General features: G+C 38.7%; 1 protein-coding gene across 1 annotated transcript in view; it reads right to left on the bottom strand.

Moving 5' to 3' along the window:
- msh3 (mutS homolog 3 (E. coli)) overlaps positions 1-21,608 on the bottom strand; it is a 104,080-nt gene extending 82,472 nt beyond the window's left edge. Inside the window, exons 1-8 of the mRNA XM_057832069.1 lie at positions 21,378-21,608; positions 21,182-21,290; positions 17,053-17,279; positions 13,345-13,536; positions 13,159-13,275; positions 11,747-11,864; positions 8,679-8,818; positions 6,795-6,961 (exon numbers count right to left, since the gene is read on the bottom strand). Of these exons, the coding sequence (XP_057688052.1) occupies positions 6,795-6,961; positions 8,679-8,818; positions 11,747-11,864; positions 13,159-13,275; positions 13,345-13,536; positions 17,053-17,279; positions 21,182-21,290; positions 21,378-21,494 (1,187 nt within the window). The 5' untranslated portion in view covers positions 21,495-21,608. The remainder of the gene's footprint in view (positions 1-6,794; positions 6,962-8,678; positions 8,819-11,746; positions 11,865-13,158; positions 13,276-13,344; positions 13,537-17,052; positions 17,280-21,181; positions 21,291-21,377) is intronic.
- Positions 21,609-27,995: the final 6,387 nt, after the last annotated feature.

Below are 27,995 nucleotides of genomic sequence, written 5' to 3'. Positions count from 1 at the left end.
GAAAACAAAAAGCAGGCCTTATCCACACCGGGGCAGACCAGAGGGCAGCATAAACACTTGCCTGTATTTGCCAGCAGATTGAATTTGGTGAGTAATGGTTTCAATCGTTTTCACATTTTGCGATATAAAAAAGTTACTGCCATTCGTTGCAGCTTGCGTTGAACACTGCCAGAGCTAGCCAAATCTCACATGAAAAAAAAATAGTTCCCGTTAAATTGGCGTCAAGCTTGTGTATTTAGCGGTAATATAGACGAAGAAACACACTATTGAGTCAAATTAAGCGGCATGCTCTCGGATGGAGGTGGCGCCTCACATCGCTCCCGTCGTCCGCCGGAGACGCGTGATTTTCGGCTTGAATTAAAGCTGACGGCCGGTGCCGGCACAACACCGGCCCGACGAGTGGTGGGAATGAGTCCTGCTTCTTAAAGCTTTTCAGAAATACAGGGATCCCTCGTTTTTCGCAGTTAATGGGGACCAGAACCCGCCGCAATAAGTGAAAACCGCGAAGTAGCGCCACCCCCATTTTTTTGTGCGTGTTCAATGCATTTATTCAGATTTTACATTGGAAAAAAAGATACATATATATATGACATGTTTTTTCACTTTCTTCACCAAAGTATCATTTATTAATGGTTTTCAAGCACTTCAAAATGTAAGAATTATGATAAGTTTTAAACATGTTACTGCCCCACCGAATTATTTTTAAACAAAAATAAAGTAGTAAGAAAATGCTTGGCTTTATTAAATGCTTCATAGTGAGTCTACTCAAACCCTCTCAGGCTTTGGTAAACGGTGATTGACACATGTGCAAAGTTTTTCTTTTTATATATATTTTTTTGTTTGAAGCAACTTATTTGATTGAATAATAAAGACACAAATGTCCTAGCCAAAATGTGGCCCAAACGCAAAACAACATTACTTCAATGGAAAAATTTGTTTCATTTAAGAAAAATAGTTTTCAAATGCTTTTTTTGTCTCAAATTTATTTTTGCAATCAAAAACAATTTTTTTATTGAAGTGACTTTTTGGGGATTAAAAGTATACACTGTATTTTGATTGAAGCAACTTTGTTTTTGATACAAGTAACTTTGTTTTTTGATTGAATAATAAAAACACAAATCTACCTCCATCGTTATTGAGAGAGAAAGAAATTAAGAAAGCTTTAAAACTAAAAGCCACCGGCGAGTCTGTTTTTTTGTTTTTTAAAAAATTTTTTTTATTTCATTACATAGACATGCGTCGTAGGGAAGGGAGATTGAGGGATAAAAAAAGGAGTTAGATGAGGCTGCTAAAGGCAGTGGATACCTCATCAGCTGGTTGAATAGCAGACCTGGTAAGAACAAGTTTGCAAGGATAGTCTGGTATTAAATACAATTATAAACACAATTACAATGTTATTTTTCTATAAGATTTGTATGTCATTGCTTTATTAATCATTAGGTGCTAGAGTTGTTAAGTATGGATAATAATGAAATGATAGTTTTAAGAAAACTGTGCTGTTGGTGGCTCAGTGACCATCTGATGTGGTTTGTTCTCAGATGAACAAGTTGAGGAAGGAAGTTTTGATGCAGAGGTTGAAGGAAGAAAAGAGGCAGACTGACTGAGTCACAGCCAGAAAGTGTTGATAACAGTTTTGATTTCTATTCACTGTTGCCCCCTCCCAATTAAAGTATGTCACAGTCGCAGCCAGTTATTATCTAAAGCTGGTTAAAATTGAAGTTATGTTGTTTTAAGGTGTATTAAATACTTGTTCATGTGCTCCTTTTGATCTACGAGCACCAGCCCCTCCACCGGTCTCTGCATGGCCCTGCTGAAACACAGTGTGGGTCGACAGAGCTCAATATTTTGTTGGGGTGTACAGTGTGCTGGAACATATTTCCTCCACACCCTTCTCACCTTTTTAACCCCTGACCCATTTTCATGCCTGGTACACCCTGAACTGGTTGCCAGTCAATCGCAGGGCACAAGGAGACATACAACCATTCACGCACACACTCATACCTACGGTCAATTTAGAGTGTTCAATCAGCCTACCATGCATGTTTTTGGGATCTGGGAGGAAACCGGAGTTCCCAAAGGAAACCCACGCAGGCACAGGGAGAACATGCAAACTCCACACAGGAAGGCCAAAGCCCGGGATGGAACCCTGGATTTCAGAACTGTGAGGCAGACGTGCTAACCACTCAGCCACCGTGCCGCCAGCTTAAATGCTATAAAATGCAAACTTTTTTTTGTTTTTGTTTTGTTTTTTTACAATGCTATTCACAAATGGTTCAGACACATATTCCCACAAAAAAGGCTAAATATACCTATAAACGAAATTACGAATGCATTTAAAATACACTATCTCAAACAAAAACCTAGCTTATGTTGATCTTAACAGGGAGCAGCTGGATTCAGCCATGTGAAATGAGTTATGTCTTATTCACTGTCACCAGTAGAGGGAAGTGTATTCACCTAAATCAATAAAACTTAATGCAAACTCTTTCAAAACAAAGCATTACAACGCCACTTTAATCAAACGAATAATCAAAGCAGCAAAATTTAATTCGAAGTTTTTTTTCCTCATCGAATTCCTCGAATTTACCGATTAATCATTGCAGCACTCATTTTGGGCCCCACCCCTCGGCAAAAATTCACTCAAGACTTTCCACTCCGTCCAAAACGTCTCCAACTGGAAAGATTGAATGGTTGAGCTTATCGCTACAGATAGCCGCTAAAGCACCATTTATGTCACTACCCAGATCACATTGCCAGCTAAACAACAATGGCGCCCTACAACGAAATAAAGTTTTGAAAGTAAACTTTTAAACTGCAAATTATTTTCATAGGTTGTATATTATAGTTGTGGAACTAACATTAAAATAAATAATGTAGACCCAACATGGCATTTTAGTTGGGGTTCCCTTCAATCATTTCACATATATGTCGCAGATGAAAAAAAAAAAAAAAAAGGACTTATCTGAAAAAATACGGAAATTGAGAACGTTTGTGTGGAAAATCCTAATCCGGTGAGGTTTTTTACTTGCTCAAATTCCACTCACAAAGCGGGCCAGTGCCCGCAGGCAAGGGCATGAGGAGCAAAGCCACTAGAAGTGCTCCCAGCTACACGACAATCTCCCGAGAGCTCATTACCTAATTCTCTGTGGAGACGCACGCCCTGTTGCCAGGGTGCCCGCTGCCACCACCTGACTGATCCATGAGAGGTCGAGGTTGTAGAGACAGTAGCTGAATAGTGAAGCAAGGTTGATCTGATTTTTAATCCTTTAAAATAGCTCAATCGACCGGCTAATGTGGAGGGTTTTTTTTTTTTTTCAACAGTTACTTTACTTGATTGCTAAGTGACTGTTATTTAATCAGCTATTCTTAAATGATTTACATTTAGGATCATTCCTATTCATTCATTTTAATAGATGTAATGAAAGAATCACTGGACGAATGGTTAGCATCTCTGCCTTCTTCTACTACTACCACAGTCTCTCGGTTAGAATCTTGGAACTTGCATGTCATTTTTCCAGGTGAAAAAAAGGGGGGAGGGTGAAAAATGACATATGTACACCGGGAAAAAAAAGACATACGCAAAAAGCAGCAGGCAGCTTTCTATTTATCCAATCAACCTCATCTAATCTAATCCACTTCATTCCCTCCCACTCTGTCGTTTGATCTTCATTTGTGCATAACGCAGTAAGAAAAAGCCCCGAGAGAAAGACGGGGCTCAACCTTCAGCGCAACCTTCTTGTGTGTGTGCTTTATTAAAGAGAATCCTGAGTGAAATGAAATGTTAATTCTGTTTGTTTTGTTTTAATGTTACTAAGATTTCTATTATTTACAACCTTTGAAAATAATTTTCACCTTAATAAAATATTTCTTCGCCATTGTTGTTTACGATGCAATGTGGTGATGTAAAATGGTCCCGCCGTAATTATGTTACGCATTGAGAACAGACTACAGTCCCTGACAAAAGTCTCGTCGCTTATCCATTTTGTAGAAACAATGGCTAATAACCTGACTTTTTATTATTCAATTGGTTTCAGAAATGGCTCATATGAAAGCTAAGACCCTTCCAAATGATGTTGAATGTACAAAAATATATTTCTTTCACTGAAAAAAGATTTATCATTTAATGAAGACATAAAGGTCAAAATGTTGGCAATACAAGTTTTGTCGCCTGCAGAAAGTAGTATGAAAATTGAAAAAAAAAAAAAAATGTTATATAACATAAGCAAATTAAGTAGTGGTGCTATGAGATCCAAATTTAATATTTTGTATGACTTCCATGGGCTTGAAGAACTGCATCCATACGGTTCGGCAAAGATTAATACAATTTATTGATGAAGTCATCAGGAACATCAAAGAAAGCAGTCTTGCATGCCTCCCAGAGTTCAACAACATTCTTGGGTTTCGTCTTCCATGCTTCCTCTTTCATCCTGGTCATGTCTGGTGACTGGGCTGGCCAGTCCTGGAGGATCTTGATGTTCTTTGCCTTGAGGAACTTTGAGGTAGAAATTGAAGTGTGCGATGGAGCACCATCCTGCTGCAAAATGTGTCCCTTTTTATGGTTAGGGATGTAAGAGGCAGCTAAGATTTGTTGATATTTCAGACTATTTATGTTGCCTTCCACCCTGCAGATCTCTCGCACACCCCCATACTGGATGTAACCCCAGACTATGATTTTGCCACAACCAAACTTCACTGTTTTGTGGCAAAAGGTGGATTTTTCAGATGAATCTTCCATTGAATTACACCACAGCCGCCGCAAATATTGCAGGAGACCTACTGGAGCCCACATGGATCTGAGATTCACTCAGAAAACAGTCCTCCAGGACTGGCCAGCCCAGTCAGCAGGCATGAACAGGGTGAAAGAGGAAGCATGGAAGACGAAACCCAAGAATGTTGATGAACTCAGGGAGGCATGCAAGACTGCTTTCTTTGATGTTCCTGATGACTTCATCAATAAATTGTATGAATCCTTGCAGAACCACATTGATGCAGTCCTTCAAGTCCATGGAAGTCATACAAAATATTAATTTTAGATCTCACAGCACCACAACTTAATTCGCTAATGTAACATATTTTAATATTTGAAGTACATTTTTTATCAGTTTTCACACTACTTTCTGTAGGCGACAAAACTTTTGTCTTGCCAAAATTTGACCTTTATGTCTTCATTAAATGATAAATCTTTTTTCAGTGAAACAAATATATTTGTGTACATTCAACATAATTTGGGAGGGTCTTACCTTTCATATGAGCCATTTCTGAAACCAATTGAATAATTAAGTGTCAGGTTATTAGCAATTGTTTCTACAAAATGAATAAGCGACGAGACTTTTGTCAGGGACTGTATAATTCTTCCAGGGCGCAAGGACAATTATTCGTCCCTGTGCTTCTTTTTGTCGCAATACAATTGGACAGTATACCACCAGCCACCAGAGGACAGTGTGGACTCCTTAGAAAAAAAAATCATTACCAGGTAGAAATGATATTTTACTGAGACTTTAATTCTGCTCTATTAATTTTTTTTAACCTGTCCTGTTCAGCTGCTTGACACGGAGAACGGAAATCTAAGTGTCTGATTGGTCTGAATACTTTTGATGCATCACATGGGAGTATGGCATACTCCCATTGTGATCATTCAACATACATTGTTTAATAGGATAAAGCAGCGAACAGGAAGGGTTTATGGGGGAATAGAAAAAAAGAGAATAGGAGAGAGACAGAAGAAGTACAAACAACAACAAGAAATAACTATGTTGGTGCTATCGTTAGCTAGTTGTATTTCTGGTTGACACCATGTGGGGGGCCTGATGACCAAGGAGAGAGAGAGAGAGAGTGGGGGGCGGTGCGAGGGGTCAGAAAAATAAGGGATTGGGAGGGGTGAAGTGTCCACGAATCAGCCATGTAAGGTGTAGAATGGTAAATGGTGTTATACTTATATAGCGCTTTTCCACCTTTCAAGTATTTGTGTGCATCCCTTGTGAGTGTGAGTATGTTGGCATCCTATTCTATGCTGCCTGATCGCTAACCCTGACGAGGTTTTCTACTTGGGTGTGTCTAATTGCACCTAGTCATGCATGAATCCCATCAGACATGTGATGATAGTCCCGCAGATGAGTGGAAATGCCGTGTGGGTGCCGCCCCAGGCCCATGGCCTTTCCCCAGCCATGGCGGTTGGCGAGCCAGTGCAGCCCACCCCTCCTCCCGCAGCCCAGCAAAAGGATCCAGGGTGGTCCCCGGGCCTATCAGTGCCCCCATCAACCGGCCTTTAGAGATGGGATAAGAGGACGCACCACCACCCCCCACGCACTGTAAATGAATGGTTGAGATCTCATCACGACAGCCCGCCACACTGTTTTACATCACTAAATTGCGACGTAAACAACAACCGAGACTTACATAGAAAAAAAGTTATTATTACGTTAAACTTAAACATTAATTTCAACTTAAATTAAAATGAGGATGACTTACTAACATTACAATAAAACATATAGAACCGAAATGTCATTTTACTCGATGTTCCCTTCCATTTAGTGCCTAAGACTGAAATTGTAGCATGACATTATAAAGAGCAGCGGATGAGCATGTCAACGCATTTGCTGCAATAATGTAAATGTTAAATTGTTGCTAAGGAATCTATGTGTCTGAATTACATTTTCTAGTGTAGTTTATACATTTGCGTGTGATGAGTTTGTCTGGATGTGCCCTGCTGCCATTAAGCGCAAAAGAAAATGGATGCAAGCATACAGTGTTGAGATTGAAAAAAAAAAAGGCCAACCACCCCCCCTATTGGCTACCTGGCATTGCTGATGCTTTGCAACAGTTTATGAGTCTGTGCTGAGAGGTCAGAGGGCACCAGGATCTCTACAGGGTTTATCTTCAAGACACGGCTCTCCAGTTCAGAGCGAGAATGACCGTCAGGAAAAGAATCCAGCTGCACTTCTCCTGTGCTGGGTTGAACTGCCTGCATTGGCAAATGTACAGAATTAGACAGCATATTACTGAGGTCACAATGAAACGCTAAAAACAATTCAAATTTGATGACAGTGTAAAAGTGTTTTTGTTTTTTTAGAGTATAGTTGTATTAAAAGTTACTCACCACTAGTGATGTGACAATATATCAAAAAGGTCATATATCATGATTGACGATACTTTGCAGCCCATAAGGTAATTGATATGCTCCCACAAAGAATCGATATATCGTTTTAAACAGGTGACAACAGGTTGGTATAAAATCTTCCATGAGAAGAGTGTCTCTGTGAGCTCACTGGCTGCCAATGACGGCGCTAAACATCCATTTCATTTTGACTGGACTGGACGTCTAGCGCCGTCATTTGTAGAACATCCTAGAATGATTACCTGAGTGATGTATCAATGAATGTTGTATCGCCACCCGTGTTGGGAACATTACTTTAAAAAAGTAATTAGTTATAATTACTCACTACTTCTTCCAAAAAGTAACTGAGTTAGTAACTGAATTACTCTATAGCAGAAGTAACTAGTTACCAGGGAAAGTAACATTTTCTGTTACTTTAAAAAGAAGCTGTTGTATGTCAAAGAATTTGAAATTTTCTGAGCAGTATTCGAGTCAGTTGAACAGAGAAGAACAGACAGGTAGTTGTATTATAGAACCTTGTAATATTTATTGCACCTGACCAGCAACAGATTTATCCTACACTTGAAGTGCAACAAAAATAAACAGATTTGAATTGCTTACCACAGATGTCGACAAAAGCTTTGCCCCGGGACATAAATTACACTTTACACGCACGTTCTTTCCTTTCATTTCGACCAACTTGAAATAGTGTTTATATCTCCACCTCGTAAAGAACAAATTTTCCTCTGCTCTGCCATCATATCCCTCTGCATCTGTTTTGCGTGTGTGTGTTTGCCGCACGCGCTGTTCCGGTTTGTGTGTGAAAACACCAGCTCTGAAGTACGTGCGCTATGAGGCTCGAGCGTTTACGGCACAGAATGGGGGATCACGTGAGATTTGACAACAACGCAGCCATATTGGAAGCAGGTCTGGCTCGCGGGACACTAAACTTTAACTTGCCAGTTCGATAAAGAGACAAACTCGTTACTAAGGTGAAGAACAGATATGTGATTAAACTTAAGGATGTGACAACAATGTTGACCCTTACGAGCAAGCTGAAGACAAATGGAGTAAAGATGTCGACGGGCTTCCACAATTGCGCGAAATGAACATTCTGCTGAATTTATTGTTTGGTGTATGTTTCTAAACTCATCAGCGATTCTGAAATTAAAAATTGCTACAAAGCTACGAACAGTTTTGCTGCGGATGAGTGAAGGACCTGCACATTATGACCGTATCAAACGGCAACTCCATCGTTCTTGCAACGGTAGGCTATGTGTGTTTACTATTTTCATTGCCATGAACCTGAGCGCACCCCAAGTCTTGGATGTCAAATAAACAGACCAGAATAGACTCAATTTATTCAAAGTAAGTAACGCATTGCTTTTGACCGTCAGTAACGGCGTCGTAACGGCGGAAAAAATAATTAGTTAGATTATCCCGTTACTGGAAAAAATAACGCCGTTATTTATAACGGCGTTATTCCCAACACTGATCGCCACATTGTGAAATCATTGTTATTGTGAGCCTTGTATCGCAATTGTATCGTATAGTGAGGTACTCAGAGGTTCCCACCCCTACTCACCACCAGCCCAACAGTCAGCTGCTTCTTCCACTTGTCCCAATTTTCACTGATACATAACAGGATGCTGTCAGGAGGCTCCGACATGGCATCCTGACTCCCGCCCTCCGTCACGTCGTCTGCACTGCGCACTGGGTTGACATCTCAATGCTATGTTGAGGACAGTGACTACGTTTATATGGACAAGGTTATTTGGATTGAAAGTCTGACGTATGTACACACCCCATTCAGAATATTCTATCAATTCCAATTCCGGTCAAGATTCTATTCCGAACAAGACTGGTGATTTATAGCACATGTCTGTGACATCAGTATAGTATACATGTTTCTGTTTTTCCCCTAGATTTGGGATAAAATATTAATTTTGCGATATATCATGATACAAGCCGTCACGATACGCATCGAGTTTGGAAAAAAAATAAAAATGGGATCGCGATACATAGACTAGATGAATTGCCACATGATTTGAGCCTAATATAAGTATAAATAATAGATTAATGCATTCATTTATCGAATCACTTTACTGACCCAACACCTTTACTATGAGTATCCACCATCCATTTTATGACGCTAATGAGGCAGGGAGGCTTAATTTGCATGTACAATGTGTAAGCAGAAGAACTTGACAAGTAATTCCAGGTCATAAATCAAAGGTCATTCAAACTCACGGTTTCAAAACGAAACTAAATTGGGCACATAACTACCTAAATAACATAACTAGCAAGTAAGGAAACAATTGAAACAGTAACTGAACATGAACTTTGAATGTTAATAAGTCCTTGATTGATAAATGTAATTGAGGGGCCCTCAAACAAAAGATTTTCAAATGGGGCTCCGAGGATGATGTGAATTTACTGACCATGAAAAAAACTGACATTGCAACTTTTTGGGGGTTTGCGATTTATTGCGATATATATTGCTGTATTAAAACTACAAGAATTTTCACCAGATGACTTCAATAGCTCAGTCTGGAAAGATTTCGGTTGACTCACCATGACCACTTTGTAGTCATATAACACAGATTAGTCCAGGCTAAAGGGGTTCATCTGTGAATGATGAAGATTTCTGTATATAAAACGGATCCAGGAGCCCATGTCCCTGGAAACTTGCTGCTTTTATGGAGCAAAACACAAGTTTGCGTGTTCAAGAAAAAAAAAAAAAAAAAAAATCGCACTTTCTGCAATAGGACTATTGCTCATGTACACATCGTGATGGTGATGTTCAAACAATACATTGAGCAGGCCTAGTATGAATACATACAGTATTCAGGTAGTCCCTGGTTTACGGACGAGTTTCGTTCCTGTGCTGGCGACATAACCCAGATTTCTGCGTAAATCGTAATTAACTATTTAAATACCTCAAAACCCCCTCTAAATAAAAAATTTTAAAAAATTTTAAACTATCCAAAAACATGTGTTATACGTCATTGTACTGTCCTCGCCAAGTCGTTGAAGCTAAGTCCTAGCTAGACAGTGAGCTAAGCTCTGAAATGGCGATGTCAGACGTCCGTGTGCTTTGTCGACTTTATTCAGCTGCTCGTGACATCAACACTTGCAGAATGAAACTGAAATAAAATTAAATTAAATCAGTCACATAAAATAAAGCAATTCAAATTTCCGTTTACAAGTAGCTGCTGATACAGCAATAACGAACGATAAGCATGTATCAGCCTCTGGATGCTTCACAAGCAAAAAATGTGCGCGCAGGCAGTCATCTCTGCCACTTGGCTGCTATGTGTGTGCGCGTGTGGGGTGGGTCGGAGCGTTTGTACATGCGCTCGCTTCCTGGTCTACGCTTCCTGCCCCAAAATAAAAGCATGCATCACAAAACAAAAGTCAACATTTAAAATAAAAAGATGACGAGACGCAGGCGTCGTGAAGTTGAAATCGCATAAGTGGGGTCCGTCGTAACCCGGGGACTACCTGTACAGTTGTACCTCAAGATACTAAGTTTGTCCAGGGGTGGCTTATGTATCATTTTTTTCTCATATCATGCATTTTGTTTTAAGTTTATTCCAAGCTTAAAAAAAAAAAGTTTCAAAAACAAGGATCGATGCGTATAAATACAAAGATATAGCTACCAAATTTAAATCTGATCCGTCCATGAATATCGGAGGAGTAGCAATATTAGTTGGTATTAGTTGGGACTAGGGGTATGCGAAATTTCTGATTCTTAAATTATTCGCGATTCGGCCATGGAAGATTTGAGAACGATTCACAAACATCCAAATTCCAATTATTGAAATATGCCTAGTAAAGCCGAACTAAAACCCAGTCAGCGCGGTCTTCGGGACACAATGAGGAACAGACCGAGAGTAAACATCATGCTCAACTCACGGCTCTGGCTCACCTCATGCCGCTAGATAAAAAAAACAATAATACCTGACTGCGGCCAACAGCCGCTACAAACTAGGCCCACATAATGCTATGGTAGATATCACATGTATAAAGAACTGGATGCAAAATGACAGACTCAGCGGCATTAGCAGCACATGTATAGGAAACTAGATGCGAAATGACAGACTCGCCGGCGTTAGTAAAAAGCCGCCATCTTAGAGCAGTAGACTTATCTAGAAGGCTGTGGTAGCGAACCTTCCGAGCGAACCTGATTAACTTTTTATCTAAAATACTACTAAATCGGCAAAATGTTGACTTGAATCTATCTTTAAATGATGAAACAGTTTTAAAACTTTCACATGTCGAGAGTAGACAGAGGGGAAATTATGGAATAACGAGAGCAATTTTAACAACTTTAACGGTTGTTTCACAACATTAAATTAATTGAATGTAGTTTAAAGTTGCTGATACAGAATGGGGACTTGAGTATTTTATTTACTGTTTTGAACTCTAAACTTGATACTGAAATACTAGTTTATTTAAGCCTGAGAGGATTTTTGTACAATTTTTGTAACTAATGTACGAAACATTAAAAGGGTGCATCAATATTCGATTTATAATCAAATCGTAGCCTCTGAATCGTAATCGTAATGCCCCAAGATTCCAACCTCTAGTCCTCACCAAGAAAGTGGGGGACAACTTGAGAACTCCCATTAGGCAATGTAAAAAGGATACCTTCTCCCACCAGCGTGGACTTGGTGTAGAGTGCACTTAGTTGCCGTTTAAACAAAGTGTTCTTATTGACCCCTGATGCTTTGATGGCAGAAGTCTCGGTCTGCTTGACGACACCCACCTATGAAATGAAAATCATGGAGTCTTAAATCAAAAATCATTCAAACTCACGGTTTCAAAATGAAACTAAAATTATCACACAACAAAATACTAAATAGCATAACTACCAACTAATGAAACAACTTGAATAGTAACTGATCATGAACTTTTAATGGTGTTTCAGTGCCACTGACAGCAATAGTATAATCCAAGGGTGTCAAACTCATTTTGGTTCGTGGGCTACATTCATGGCAATTCAATCTCATGTATGTCGGACCAGTTTATTTCTGACCAAATAATTTTATTCACTGGCTGCCAGTGGCAGCGCTAGACGTCTAATCAATTTCGATTGGGATGGGGCAGTCGCATCTCCCAGTCAAAATGGATTGGTCCTCGCTAGCGAATAATGGTCTGATTGGAGGCTAATGGTGGCACGTTAGCACTTAGCAGACCACCCCAGGGTGCAATAACAGCCTCGTCGGTGGGAGACGTTGATGAAATTAAAAGTAGAAATGATCAGTAAGGTCATCGACTAGTTCGGGGGGGTCAAAGTCATTTTGGTTCACGGGCCACATTTATTGCAATTAGTACATATCTAACTTATTTTCGCATAATAAGCTAACCCACTGGCTGCCATTGACGACTCTAGACGTCAAATCCATTTTAAATGAGAGGGGGCGAATAAACAAAGACTGGACGTCTAGCGCCGTCAATGGCTCTGAACAATGAGCATTCGCAGCCTGTCAATCCAGTTTAAGTGGATTGGATGTCGATTGTTGTCAGTGGGTGGCAGCGAGTTACTTTGGCGTCACTTCCTTTTAATCTAAAGGTGTTTAAGGGTCACTTCCTGTAAATTTTGGAACCGTTCCTGATTTTTTTTTTGTTTTTGTAATTTCTGGCATTTCCAGGTTACCTCTAGTTGTTTCTTCCTGTTTGTTTTAGGGCATTATTGGGTCACCTTCTTGTTAATTTATTGGCTGCATTGACGGGTCTAGAAGTCCAATCCATTTTGACTGGGAGGGGGCAAATTAATGAATGTGGCTGCAGACACGAAATTTAGCCAAGTGCACGCATTCGATCTCAAAAATGACTCGTTTTACAGCACCGATGTCAAAATAAAAGCATGAGATTCTGTCTGTACAGTAAGAATGAGCTATAAAACATGTCTGTCAGCCAAAATAACCCCACGCGCGGGCCAGATTGCACCCTCTGTACATTTGACACCCCGGTATAATCCATTTAAACTGTGAAGATTGGCAGCGATCATTTGTTCTTAGTGCCTTCAATTCCATACTACTTTCAAAAACACTTCACACCTTGTGCCCGTGGGACACCAGTCGCCTGACGTGCACAAATAATCGATGTGTGGGGATGCTGCACGTCATGAAGTTATGGTCCAGGTGACAGAAGATATTCAACTCCTTTGCTGCAATCTAAGGACACATGCTTGTTAAAATGATTTTATAATGTGCTTTTACATATATTTGATAGTAAATTCTCACCTCTGCATCCTCTCCAAAAAACCTGTATTTGTATCCACACTCCACAGCTAACAAGGCGTCCTTGTACTGCTGTTTCAGCTGGATGACCTGCTGCTCCAGAGGAGTGTACACACTCTTTGAGCGCCTGTCTGATGGAAAACTGACCTCCGACGCATTTCCTCCTCGCTTGGCAAATTGAGAAAAGCAGAGTGTCTGCAAATACAAAAGTCAGAGATGACATTTACAAGCATTATTTTGTTGCTAAAAGAAAAAAAATATATGCATGAGCTTATGCCACTGTGCGTAAGACGTCCTGGTGAAAAGATCTTTAATTAACGGTATTATCTCATGATGATCAATTTGTCCATTGTTGGGTATAAGAATGGGACGATACACCTTAAGTTTAGGTGTATAAATTTAGGTCCTAAACTCATAATACTATGCTCTTCAATATGCCAGGGTCACGATACGATACGTCAAGAAACAATATCAGAAAAATGTGTGACAAACAAAAACTGTTCAATTAAAACTGATTTATTTTTGTTTCAGTTTCACATGCAAATGCAATACAGACTACAGTATAAAGCGCCTGCAAAATGCAATGGCGATCGCCTGTCATCTCACATTTAATAGATTTTGAAAGAATATTATCTACAGCTAGTGAAATACTTTTCAAATAAATAGAAACCGTTTAAACCCAAACACTGTGGGAAAGCTATTATTTCGAAATAAAAAAATGAATAGAAAATATCCTTATAGCATTTTTTTATTACCGTAGAACTCTTAACACTGTGGACCTTTTGGTCTTCAAGACCACTTGAGAGCAAATGAACCACCATGAAAAAGCTTCATTTGGCCATCACTGGTCAATCTCACTTTTTCCTTGGGAGCGACAACCTCTGCTGTCAACACTATCATTGTCCCAAAATATTGCAACTTGTCTCTCATTCCTCGCAGGATGCAATGCAGCTTTGAAGATATAAATAACTTTCTAAGGTCATGTTCTGTGCTAATTATTTCTTCGGTTACTGTTCCAGTTGTTTCATTTATTGCTAGGGCCTGCAGGCCTATGCGATAATTATTCTCATAAATTATTGCGATATGCGATATTATTGCGCCCCCCCCCCCCCGCCCCCCCATTTTTTTTTAACCAATTTCCAATAACACAGTGAGAATACAGTATATATTAATAGATCAAGTACACCCATTTAAACGCGATAAGAAATCACAACTAAAAACAATAGACCATGCCTCTTAAGTAAAAAACAACAACATTGATGCCGCACAGAAACACATAATAAATAAAATGTGTTTAGAAAAAAAAAAAAAAAAAAAATTGCACTTAATAACTTAAGCATTTATGCAAATGAAAACTTTTCCCGTCATAGCTTCTGCAATGGTGTTCCATAGGGATGCAACGATACAGTTAAGTCATGGTTCGGTACGATTTTTGATACGGGGGACACGATTTTCGATCCGATTCAATACATTTAATGCTCTGTAAAAAAAAAAAAAAAACAATTATATATTTTGTTTCGTTTTTTTTGTTGTTGTTTTTTTTTTTTTTTTTTTGCTAACGAGCAAAAATTAAATTGCCATCATATAAACATGCATTTTAGTGCATAATATTTATTTGCTTACTCCTAACTGATCTAAAAAAAATTTGTATAAAAGTGCTGAGAACAATCTTTACTGTTTGTAAAGTGAGGCAGGGCACACTGTTGATTGCTACAGCTCTCTTAGCAGCTAGGTTTACTGCATGAGAAAGACATCCTACTTGTGGTCCGAATTCATCTGTGTTTCGTACTGAATTAACAATATTTGCAACATTATCTATAGTCACTGGTATGGATTGATTTGGCCTTCTTAACTTCCATTCAGTCATGACAGTTTAGAATTCATCGATGTAGTATATGAACTACGTGTCCCATAATCACTCTGGGCTCACATAGCCAATGGCATGGTAAGTAGCACATCTAGGTAGTCATTTCATGATATCTACTGTGTGCGCGCATTAAAAAAGTTAGCAAGCGCCGCTGAATTCATGTCTGCTCATTACTGCACAACACTAGCATATGACAATCGACTTTCATAAACAGGACGAGTTTGAAGCACAGCGCTCCTAATTTCATTCAGCTGTTCGTTGTCAAAGCGAGGTTGTTCGTAGCAGCCAAGTCGGTAACAATGTTTTGGCGGACTTCGTGGTAAATATCCGGCATTGTGCCGAAAAATAGCCGCCCCGCGTGAAATTTCACTCCTGATGGGAGCGCCCACACGTCAACAGCACCGGCGCGCCATAGATGGTCCACAGTCACTCCGAAGCACTGACGCGGCTGGTATACGTTGAACAATAGGATATAATGGGAACGATTGGCTCTGTCGCTAGTTTTTGCCGGACCTGGAACGAAGATGCATTTTGCGCAGCTGGTAACGAGGAATCCTGACTTTTAACAGCACGTCTGCCACGTGCACGTGAGGCGATAAATCGCAGCGGAAAAATTACCGCCTTCGTTTTTATTTATCGTGCGATTAATGGAATTATTGCATAATGCGACAGGCTTACGTGATCATTTTAATTTGGTTTTGAAACCGTGAATTTGAATGACCTGTGATGACCCTAACGACCTGCTATTAATTGTCTTTTTTGGTGAAGTGGTTGGAAGCCTGTTCTCTGAATTTGTCCTCATGACCGCAACAAGATGGCTGGTGGCTACTCGTGGTATGGGTGCTGGGTCAGTTTGGGATTAAGACTACAGCAAATATGCCCAAATTCAGTCCTCGAGAGCCCATATCCAGCTTGTTTTCCATGTCTCCATCCTCAGGCACACTTAAATCAAATAATCAGGCTCCTGCAGAGCTTGCTGATGTGCTGATCATTGGACTCAGATGTGTTAAAGGAGGGACACGTGGAAAACAAGTTAGATAGGGGCTCTCGAGGACCGGATATGGGCACTCTTGGACTACAGTATTAGTGGACAAACTGCTCAAATCATGTGCCAGAGCATCTAGTCATTATATCGCCATCCATTTTGCGTATGGTGGCGTTTCATATCGCAGTACACTGTCAAACAATATTTTAGGGCTGCAACTAACAATTATTTTCATAATCGATTAATCGGACGATTAATTAAACGATTAATCGGACAATTAATAAAAGGATTAATCGAACGATTGATTAAACGATTAATCCATTAATCTGATAAATGTCACTTTTTTCAATTACCTTCACAATTTACCTTGAAGTTGTTTTAGGCATGTTGTAAGTAACAATGAAGACAAAATGGATGACTATTTCCTTCAGAAATAATATTTTATTGCAGCTTCCTGACTTAATTGTAGTCTACAACTGTATCGATTATTAAACTCGTTGACAACTAATTTATTAATCGATTAGTTGTTGCAGCCTTATTAAGAAGCTAGTTTAGACGGTAAGATGTCCGAAAATTGGCAAAAATGTGAATTGTTGTTTCCCAAAGTAAAAGCAGATTTTTGTTCATGTCCTACTTTGACTTACCAAAAACATAACGAAGAAATCTGATAATATTTACAACTGAGACGTTATATGTATGTTTTAATTTCAAGAATTTAGACAAGTTTAAGGTGAAGAAGGCCTTAAACAAGTAATTGGTTATCAAAATAGTTGTCGATTAATTTGCTAATCCATTACCGGTAGTTCTCTATTAATCGATTAACTGTTGCACCCCTAAAATATTTTGTCCAAAATCTGACCTGGGTTGAATGCTGTTCTCCCTCATTCTCCATGAGCTGGTCATCATTGCTGTGTTGACTTTGGACATTAGCAGGAGAGCCATGACGATCCCTGCCTGCCTCCTTCACATGAGTCACAATAACGCAGTTCCCACCACTGGGCTCATTCGTGCAGCTGAAGCCTTTCAGCCTCTCCAAGGTGGAAGGGCACAATCCCACTGGTCCTTTGTTTAAGGACGGTTTTTGCTCTGAAAAGAAAAGTATACTAGAATTGTTGGAATTCAGGTTGTGAAAATAGAAAATTCAGACTTCACTGAGAAACCCTACTGAAACAATGGCAATAACCTAACTTATACTGTATGGCAGAACTATTTTTTTTCAATTAAGTATTAAATTATCTATACATTAAATGAAATGATTATATTGTCCTAATTGAGTAAAAAAATGATAATAATAATGACAATGCCAGTTCAGCTATGACAAAACGATTCTGCGAGTAATTGTAGCCTTTTTTTAAATATAAACTTTGCTTGAAAGAAGATAGATTTGTGTATTTGTGTAAGTTGTTTATAAACGTTTTCAAGTTACATTTTCAAGATTTACCTTTGTAAACCAAAGGTTGTGTAAATCAGCAATTTCAGTGTCCTATTGCAGTCATGAAAAAGGTTTATACGGGGTATGGAAATTGTGCAATCATTATTTGAATAAGAGAAGCCAGGTGCATAAATTTAGGCACCCCGATAGATAAATGACATCAATATTTGGTAGCTCCTTCCTTTGCAAAAATAACAGCCTCTAAATACTTTCTATAGTTTCCACAGAGGGTTTGGAACTTTGGATTCTGGTTGAAGGTATTTTGGATTATTCTTCTTGGCAAAACAGCTTCAGTTCAGTCAGGTTTGCTGGTTTATGAGCATGGACAGCTCACTTTAAATCACACCACATGTTTTTAAGTCTGGGGGACTGAGATGTCTATTCCAAAACGTTGTTCCTTTTCCTCTGCATGAAGGCCTTTGTAGATTTTCAAGTTTGTCACTGACTCTTTGAGTTTACTTTCATACGAACTTTCCAGTGTCCATAGACATAAACGGCATATAACCTATGGTGCACGGGCAGAGAAACTGCTCAGCAGCCACCCGCAGTGTTGCCAGATTGGGCAATTCGGTTATTTTCAAAGGGTGTGTGTGGGATAAAATACTTTGGGCAGGTCGGCAAAATTTGGGCTACTCTTGACAGAATTTGGTGGTTTTTGGAAGCGACCGTTTTGATTGGTTTTAACAGTTAAAACTTTATGTCTACACCTTGATGTTCAGTTACATTGCTTTCTGACTGAAGCATTTTCTTTGCTCTCATTTTATAAAGCATTTCAGCGCCTCACAGTGCGCGGAGTTGTGAACTGCATGTCATTTCTGATGTGGAAGTACAGTACATACGGTACACGGTAAAATTCAATTCTAAAAAATGCATAACAATAAAATGTGTTTGTGTGTGCATTGTAATTTAAAAATAATAATTCTAAAAAAAACACTTTTTGGAGGCATTTTTTTTTTTAAACTTTTTTTTTTACTAGGGCTGTCAAACAATTAAAATTTTTAATCGAGTTAATCACAGAGGTTACAAACGAGTGCAGCACACTAACAGAAAAAACCCAATGCAGGGGCGTAACAAGCAAATGTAGCGAGACTATAGTGCGAAATGTCAAATGGCGATCAGTAAGGCAAATATCTCGACAGCCTTCTCTGAGATCAGCCGTGCTTAAATGCTGCGTTGATGAGCCTGCATTGGATTCAGGTGCGATGTCAGGAACGCCCCCACTAAGAGCCCAGCAACAAAACACAATCTAACCAGCAGCAGAATGTGACAATAATTTCATGAAAGTTGCACTGTTTGGCCTTTGAGAGGTTTAAAAAAGTTTACTCAGTTCATTCAGAGTTTATTATTATGAATTTATTTTTACTTTCTTACTGTTGGGGTAGTATTATACTTTGTACTAGTCTTTTTCCTATTTTGCAAAGGTAAGCAACAGCCTGACAAAGCCTTGATAGCAATGATTTCACATCCAATTATGTAGCTCTTTGGAGGAAAAATAAAGAAAAAAAAAAACATATATATATAAACGGGGTGGTATCGGTATCGGCCGATACTGCACAGCCAGGTATCGGTATTGGTATCGGGGCCAAAAAATGGTATCGGTGCAACACTACTATTTACATGCATCTAGCATGAGGGACAAACTTGCGTTTGTCCCCCCCTAGAAATATTTGCTAACGTCATGAATATTAATGAGCAAAGGTAACGTTACGTCCGGTACGCTATTCCTCGTGACAGGTGGATTTGGTTCTGCTTTTAACACCAATCTCAAAAGAAATATTTTACCCAGCATACATTTTGAATGTGCTCTTAAAAAATATTGTCAAAGTTTTATTTCGTCAGGGTTTTCTCTATATAAATAATAAAAAATGTGCAATAATAAATAAATATACAGTATAATTCATTCTTAATTAATGTGTTTATTCAAATAAAAATAATACAACAGTTTAAACCTTTTTAAAGACAAACTATATCTACCATAATGCTTATCGGCAAAACAGCATGATTCCTATCGACATATGTCTCACACTGCTGAATTTTTTCATGGTTATGTAAGCAGGAATTGTGTTTTATTATTATTTAATTACAGGTATTTTGGCTCATTTCTATTCATTTTATTCATATGGGCTATTTTATTATGTACAGTATTTATGTTTTAAAATCTTGATGCAGTATTCATTTTTATTGTAGTTAGCTGGGATAGGCTCCAGCACCTCCGCGACCCTCGTGAGGAAAAGCGGCATGGAAAATGAATGAATGAATGAACGTTATGTTGTATAATTTTAGTTCCTATTTGAATATTAGTTCCCAATTGTTTTGTTGTGGTAGGATGATTTTTAGTTGAACACGGGAGTTCTGGTGTGCACCGCGCACTGAATAAAAAGCAGAGTTATACTGTCCTGCTGTGTTGGTCTTATTATAGTAGAGAAGACATGGAGTGGAAACTCCAAACTAAGAAGCCCTATTTTGTATCCCAGACTATGTACTTGTGTATGGTTTGTCTATGTTGTTGTTGTTTTTTTTTTGTTTTTTTTAACATTATTATTTTTCTTTTTTTTTTGTCATTGAGTGTGTGCACTGACTGCTGCTTCCATGTCAATTTTTGGATAGTGTTAATATTCTATTTTTGTTTGTTCGTATACATATTTTTATATGTTGCTTTGTTATGATAAAACCAATAAAAAGATTTAACTAAAAAGTAGAGAAGACAGCAGTAAGATAACAACAATAAGGAAACTGTGACCCGACACACCCACAGCCTCAGGACCCTCAAAGTAAAGGTTACAGCGATAATATCAAAATATAGATTGAGTTGTACAGGGGTCGCCCCCCCAAAAAACACTTTTTAACTTTTTAACAACCCAACAAGACCATGGGTGATGGGAAAAAATACATTTTATTTTTATAGTCATTGAAACCTTAAAATATGCCATTTAAGAAACAATGATGGATATATATATATATTTTTTTTTTTAATTAAATTCAAATGGCTTTGGTGTTGAGATTCTTCATTGAATCCTCATCTGAGCTGGGATACTGTGAATTTCATCCTGAATTAACCATTCTTACCAAAATGCCACATTGTTTACTTGCTCATTTCTGCCAATACGCAAAAATTCCTGTTTTTTTTAACAACAGATTTCAAGAATGCATTTATGCAGGAGGACATAATTTTTAGAACATATTTTTTAAAATGAAAATTCCATCAATGTTTCTTAAATTGTATGTTTTAAGGTTTCAATTACTTAGAATAAAATATTTATTCTTCCATCACTCTTGATTTTATTGGATTGTTTAAAAGTTCCCGTTTTTGTTTTTTGCTTTATTTGAGGGGTTGGGGGTTTCACCCTGATAAAGAAAACATCTTACTGTATAGGTTGTATTTTGGGCTGTTCTTTTTATTAAACTGGGCCAGCTTTACAGAGGGAATTTTACTGGCAACTGTCTTTCCCATCTGGCAGGGGGAAATTGGCGGCCATTGGATCATATTGATTATAATATACCTACGTTATACGTCTCAATCAGATGGAGTCTCATACAGTTAGTTGCAAGAAGTCACCTGCAGATCTGCGAGTGGGTGCTGTGTCAAGACCTCCATCATCCACCTGCAGGGAGAGCCTGGCTTGCTTGGAAGGGAGTTCGTCATCCGAGTGCTGGGGGACGCGCTTCTGCGTGGACCCCAAAGTATATACATGTTATGGGAGGCAAGCGTTCACGTTCAGCAGCCACGGCGCAAGACAATGATCGATCCGAACCTTGCCTTTCGGGTGATCACGACCCGTTTGCGTTTTGAAGGCGCTGCTGCCAAGTCCTCCGAAGTACCTGCTGATGGACGTTTGAGAGGCACCCGACTTTTTCAGGGCTTTTGGCATTATGACCGCTACGCGTTTCTAATGCCAAACATGTTGATCGTATGTTCAGGCACCACCGGTAACTTTTCAAAACAAAGCGTCGCACGTGATGAGCTCACGAGTCGCGTTGGTGACGTACAACATGGATCAAGCGTGCTAAAATATTGTAGTTTCCTGTTCCTGTTGCAGATTTTCAGCTAACCAATATATATATATACTGGACTGTCTCAGAAAATTAGAATACACAATATTCTAATTTTTTGAGACAGTCCTGTGTATATATACAGGACTGTCTCAGGAAATTAGAATACACAATATTCTAATTTCCTGACTGTCTCAGGATTAGAATATTGTGTATTCTAATTTCCTGAGACAGTCCTGTATATATACACAGGACTGTCTCAAAAAATTAGAATATTGTGTATTCTAATTTTCTGAGACAGTCCAGTATATATTTCTGTTGTGAAGGCATCCCAGAAGACAGCGCTACATATATATATAGCAATCAGGAACAAAAACAGTCGTTTTATTCATTCCCCAAGGACAGCGAACTAATAAAAAAGTGGTTCGAAAAGTGTGTCATTGCATGTAATTGACTTTCCTATATACCGTATTGGCCCAAATATAAGACGGCCCTGATTATAAGACGACCCCCTCTTTGTCAAGATTCAAGTTTGAAAAAAAGACTTTTTGAACACCAAATTAATTTTTATACAGAAAATAATTACAGGACATCTGACACAAATGGTTATAAAAAACATTTGAGAGAAAAAGCATGTTATTTTCAAATCCTAATATCTGAGCATTTAAATATGTAAACAAAAGTGCAATCACATTCGTAAATGAATGGCTTCTGGTTTTTGAAATGTAAATAAACCAATCTATTGTGATAAAACAACAAAATTGCAATAACTGCATTAACCATCAAAGTGAAGTGTAACTGTAACTGTAGTCTTGAAACAAATCTGAATAAGGAAAAACATTGCAATAAAATAATGCACACTGGTTAAACTTGAGAGTAGCTGAGATCTGTCATGACAGAACATCGCTTCAATGATATCTGGCGCCATCTAGCGTCGTGAAAGGGTATAACGTCTAGGCCGCGAATATAAAACGACCCCCACTTTTTCAGTCTTATTTCAATGCAAAAATCACCGTCTTTTATTCGGGCCAATACGTTATGTAAAAGTTGTAAAGCAATAAAACTGCTACAAAAATGGATTAAATGAACAAAAAAATATACTTTTATAATGGGGCAAAATTATTTTTCGAACAGATCATGTGACTAGCACCTTAGACGGTCATTTGCTTTGCATACAATTAAAAAAAAATAGGAAAGTGCAATTTTATTTTTCAAATAATTTTTTTCTTTGATTGAAAATATTTTTTGGGAATGAAACAACTTTTTGGGGGATTGAATGTTTTAGTCACAAATGTCCTACCCATAATATGGCCTAAACACAAAAAGGGACTGCTTCAATCAAAGAAAACTTTTTTCAATGAAAAATTAGGTGTTAAAATGCAAATTTTTGAATCTCAAATATTTTTTCACATTCAAAAACTTTTTCTATGATTGAAATGTTTCCTTTTTTTGAATGAAGTGATTTTTGTTTTAGAAAATATATTTTTTTGAAGCAACTTATTTTTTGATTGAATAATAAAGACAAAAAATGTGACTCCTAGCCAAACACAAATCAACATTACTTCAAACAAAATAGTTGCTTCAATAAAAGCAATAAAAAAAAAAAACTTGACTTCAATAAAAAAAAAGGGGAAAAAAATAATAATCAAAGAAAAATAGCTAACTTTTTTTTTAGTTTTTTTAGTTTCAAATTTATTTTTGCATTCACTTTTTTTCACTTTTTTGGGGGGAGGTTGAAAATATATATTTTGATTTAAACAACTTTTTTTTTATTGATGCAACATTTTTGTATTCAATAATAAACACACAAATGTACCTCCATATGGCTCCGCCCAGGGGATACAATTTTTGACTGGGGTAACCACATTGGCACGACACCGGCGGGCGTACCATATTCAATGGATCACGATCTTGGCGAAAAGTATTGCCTCAGCAACCGGATTTCGAATTCCCTTCAAGAATGATGGGAAACAAAAACACTCATCGTCAACTTATTATTATAAATATTCTTGTAAGTTAATTTTATTGCTGGCACTAGTGACGGGATCTGTCGTTCACTTGAGTAAACGAATCCATTCCGGATCGTTCAGTAAAAAGATTCGTTCAAACGAATCGTTCAAAGAATCGTTCGCCCCCCTCATCTCCCTCCCCGCCCAAATGAATCGTTCGGTTAGTGAACGGGAAGTGACGTTGCCGAACGAATCACCAAAGACCGCTTCGCAGTATAACTGAACGGGAAGTGGCATTCTTGGTCCCTCCCTCTCTCTTGCACACAGGCTCCTCATTGACCGCTCGTCGTAGTTTCAATAATGAGTGACAGGCAATATCATTCTGCTTTCACAGACAGCCTCGTCTCCCTCCCGCTACTGCAAAAGCGAGGGAGAACTTTCGAGTCGTCTGTCCTAGTTCTATGGGCTCAAAGTCATGGCTCGTGCTTGCATTTCGATTGAGGACACGGTTAAACATTTTCCTTTTGTGGGGGGGGCGGGGGGTTGGGGTCGGGGGCGCACGGACTTTCTTTAGCATGTTCTTGATCACATTTACAATGCTTGCTGTCACAAAAATAAAAATAAATCGAAAGTTTAATTTCAAAATATGGAACGACCAACACATCATATTTACCTCTCGCTCTGTTGTATTTTTGTTTTTATGCTCATCACTATTATTTTTAGTTACTATTGTTAAAACTATAAGTGTAAATAGCTAGTTGTCGAATGTGCTGCTCTGAAATAAAGACAATACTACATTTTGATATTTGACAGTTTAATTGCAAATCAGTATTAAGATGATCGTTTTGAATTTTTGCACTGGTATTAATAAATAAAATAATCCGGTCAACTCCCCTGTCGTCCCCGCATCTCAGATCGTCAAATGCTGACGGGAAATGATTGCTTGCTCTTTACGATGTCGCCTTTCTACCCTCATTAGTCTGTTAAGAAAAATGTAGACATATTGCGACATCTCCCGTGTCTGCGTGCGTTGTTTTGGGGCGCTTGAGTAGCGCATGATGGACGGATTGACATAATTTGTCAAACCAACCGACACGCTCTCACACGAAAAAAAAAAAAAAAAAACACTCGGAAAAAATTGACATGTATATACAGTTTCATTGCAAATCAGTATTAAGGTGATCATATTGAATTTTTGCACTGGTATTAATAAATAAAATAATCAGGTCAGCTCCCCTGTCGTCCCCGCATCTCAGATCGTCAAATGCTGACAAGAAATAATTGTTTGCTCTTTACGATATCGCCTTTCTACTCTCATTAGTCTGTTAAGAAAAATGTAGACATATTGCGACATCTCCCGTGTCCATGTGCGTTGTTTTGGGGCGCTTGAGTAGCACATGATGGACGGATTGACATGATTTGTCAAACCAACCAACACCTGACACGAAAAAAAAATAATAAAACACTAGGGGAAAAATGGACATGTATATACCGTTTCATTGCAAATCAGTATTATGGTGATCATACTAAATATTTTTTTCTGTGCACATATGAGGTAAATATCGCTGCCATGAAGCCTCCTTATAGTGACAGTTCTTTGCCCCCCTTCATTGCCGTCACGCGACCGCAGCTCAGCTTTTGCTTGCCTCGTAGCTACCCGTGTTTTAAATTACTGTAAATGTGATAGTATGTGGTAATAGGTAGTCGCGAGTCTGTTGAGAAATGTAGTACACTAAACCATGCTCGCTAGATTTGTGTGGTGTTTTTGTCTTTTTGAGCTGCATTTGATAGGCTCCACGTTAACAAATATGTGACAAAGTCCTTTCCTTTCATTTTTTGATTCGTTCACCGCATATTCATTACTGGAAAGTCAAGTTAGCAGCAAGCTAGGTCAGGAACCGGTGTTCTGCCAAAATATCCTACATCGGCGAAACGCGCTACATTAGTCGAATTTGACACCTAAAGTACTACCGTGCGCTCTTAACTTGTTTTGTTTAGATGCATACAGGAATAAGGTACTAAAAAAATGCCTGCAGAAAATACTTAAATGTAGTTATATCAAATAAGGACGGTTTAAACACGCTACGTGACTAATGTGGTCAACTGCTTCAAAGCTAACACAAAAAAACACAATGGTTAAAAGTATGAGAGGGTAATACATGCAAAAAGTATCTTTGAGGCTGTGAAAAGTTTCTAAATAACTAAATTATAAAAATAAAAAAATAGTAATCACCGCCTCTAACCAATGTGCGCATGCGTGTGAATGCATGCGCAAGCGCCCTGAGCATTGTTTCGCCGCGTAGTAAGGAATGGCCGAACACCGGAGGACCGAGTCACTGAACGGGAAGTGACAAAACTCAGTCTTGCCCCCCTGCCTGCACGCTGGCTGCTCATTGGCCACACGTGGAAGTGAGTGATATACGCCCTGATTCTGTTTCCGGTCTCTCCCCTGCCCGCGATGAGGCTTGCGTCTGATTGGTCGTGTGCGATGTCAGAAGACGCTGCCGCTTGCTCAACGCCCTCCCACGCAGTGAACAAGCACCAACTTCATAGAACGAATCAGTGCAGATGGTGATTAGTTCGGTGTCGTTTACCCAAACAATTCGTTCAAAAAGAACGAATCGTTCGCGACCGATACAACACTAGCTGGCACTGCATTTCGGGGTCATCAACATGTTGTGCCTCCCCACCCCCACCCCAAAAGTCAAACTCCGCCTATGGTTTTGGGGCTTTAGTGTCAAACTGGAATAACAACACCCATGGCCTTGACTACACCGCCTCTTGTCAATCTGTGTTTAATCGATGCCGTAAAGGCAGTCCATACTGCAGTTTCTACTGGCTTTGAGAACCAAACATAAGATATAGACGACACTGACTTTAATTGGCGCTGTCAGTCAAATCTGGTATAGTTGAGTATTGGGGTCATTATCAATATACGGTGCCTTTGAGAACTCCCAACTCCCCCCCAAAAAAAGCTAAGATTGTCCATTTAACTTCACATTTATAGTATCAAATAGCTGTTTTACTGTTAGGAATGCACATTGGTCAAGCTCCCACACTTTGTCTACTTGTAGTTATTATTTAAAAAAGTACACGTAAACAGCAAATTATGTCAACACTGTCATGGACAAATTCAAAGCAGAACAAAAACATTCTAATTCCATAGTGATTATAAAATGTATATTTTGAGGAATGTTTTTTGTCCTTTTCTTCACCCCATGTTTTGTTTAATTGGAAAAGTATTTGGATCGTAATTAAATTAGGGAAAAGTATTTGATTTTCCTTAAAATCAGCAAAAATTAGACATTTTTTTCTTAATAAAATATGTCAAAAAGATACGTGGTCAAATTTTAGCCAATACTATAAGGACTTTACATGTTCATGCAGAAACTGCACAAAGAGTTATAAAAAATAACAGAGTGGAAAGTGACCTGACAGGGTTGACCTAGCATGACAGAGTGGAAAAATTGTGAAAGATCGTTGAAAGAATCAAATAATTTAAATCAAAAATATATATACCAAAGGTCCTATACCTTTCAGATGGAAACTACCAGAACCTACCAAACCACCAAAATGAGCCATTATTGTGGCATTATACAGTTAAACTCCGTGGATGATTCTGCTGAGTGGGCCAAACATTGAACTGTACAATGAGGTGGTAAATTTCTAAGTGAAGAATGATTGACTTGAAGAGAAACGAATGAACATAACTGAACACCACTGAGACACATCTCCAAATAAATTTTATTTCTGCAGAGGCATGGCTCAATTCTTATGTTGCTGTGCCAAACACTTCCATGCAGATGGTTCAATCTGTACAGAGCGCTTGTTCACAGCCTGTGGTTCTGGTCTTCGGCCAAGTAACTGCCAATCATGGTACCAACAAATGTCATCCTGGGTACTTGGCCAGTGGAACGTGTTTATGCCATGGCTGTGCATACACTGAACTTTCACACTGTGCCCTTAGACCTCTCTGATGACATCTCAATATGCTTTATGGTCATAACTAACGACACACCACTTTCCAATGCCTCAATCATTTTTGGTCTCAAAGTATTTTCTGATGTCTTTTCACATGCTGGGGACTCGTTGGATGAATCCGCTGGAGTGAGCTCTTGATTGCTTGGTGGATTCTCATAGTGCCCATTATTGCAACTATTGCAGGTACTTCACTTTTGGATACAATATCCTTTCCTGAGATGTAGAACAACTCGACAGATGTGTCAAGGGTTTTGAGCTTGTCAAACAAGGTCTCAGCATCAAGGATGTCTTTATCTGCTGACCTCTTGAGGATCCACCCACAGGATCTGGTGCCCACTTGCCATGACTTGCCTCAGAGTAATTTAATGTAATTTCTTTGAAGCCATACTAGTAGGGCTTTGTTGAGAGAGGAGAAATGTCCTTTTTTGTCGATACCGCTTCGCAAGCCCA

Source organism: Corythoichthys intestinalis, chromosome 3, assembly GCF_030265065.1.
Source record: "Corythoichthys intestinalis isolate RoL2023-P3 chromosome 3, ASM3026506v1, whole genome shotgun sequence".
NCBI lineage: Eukaryota > Metazoa > Chordata > Actinopteri > Syngnathiformes > Syngnathidae > Corythoichthys > Corythoichthys intestinalis.
This window is presented reverse-complemented; position numbering and strand designations above follow the sequence as displayed.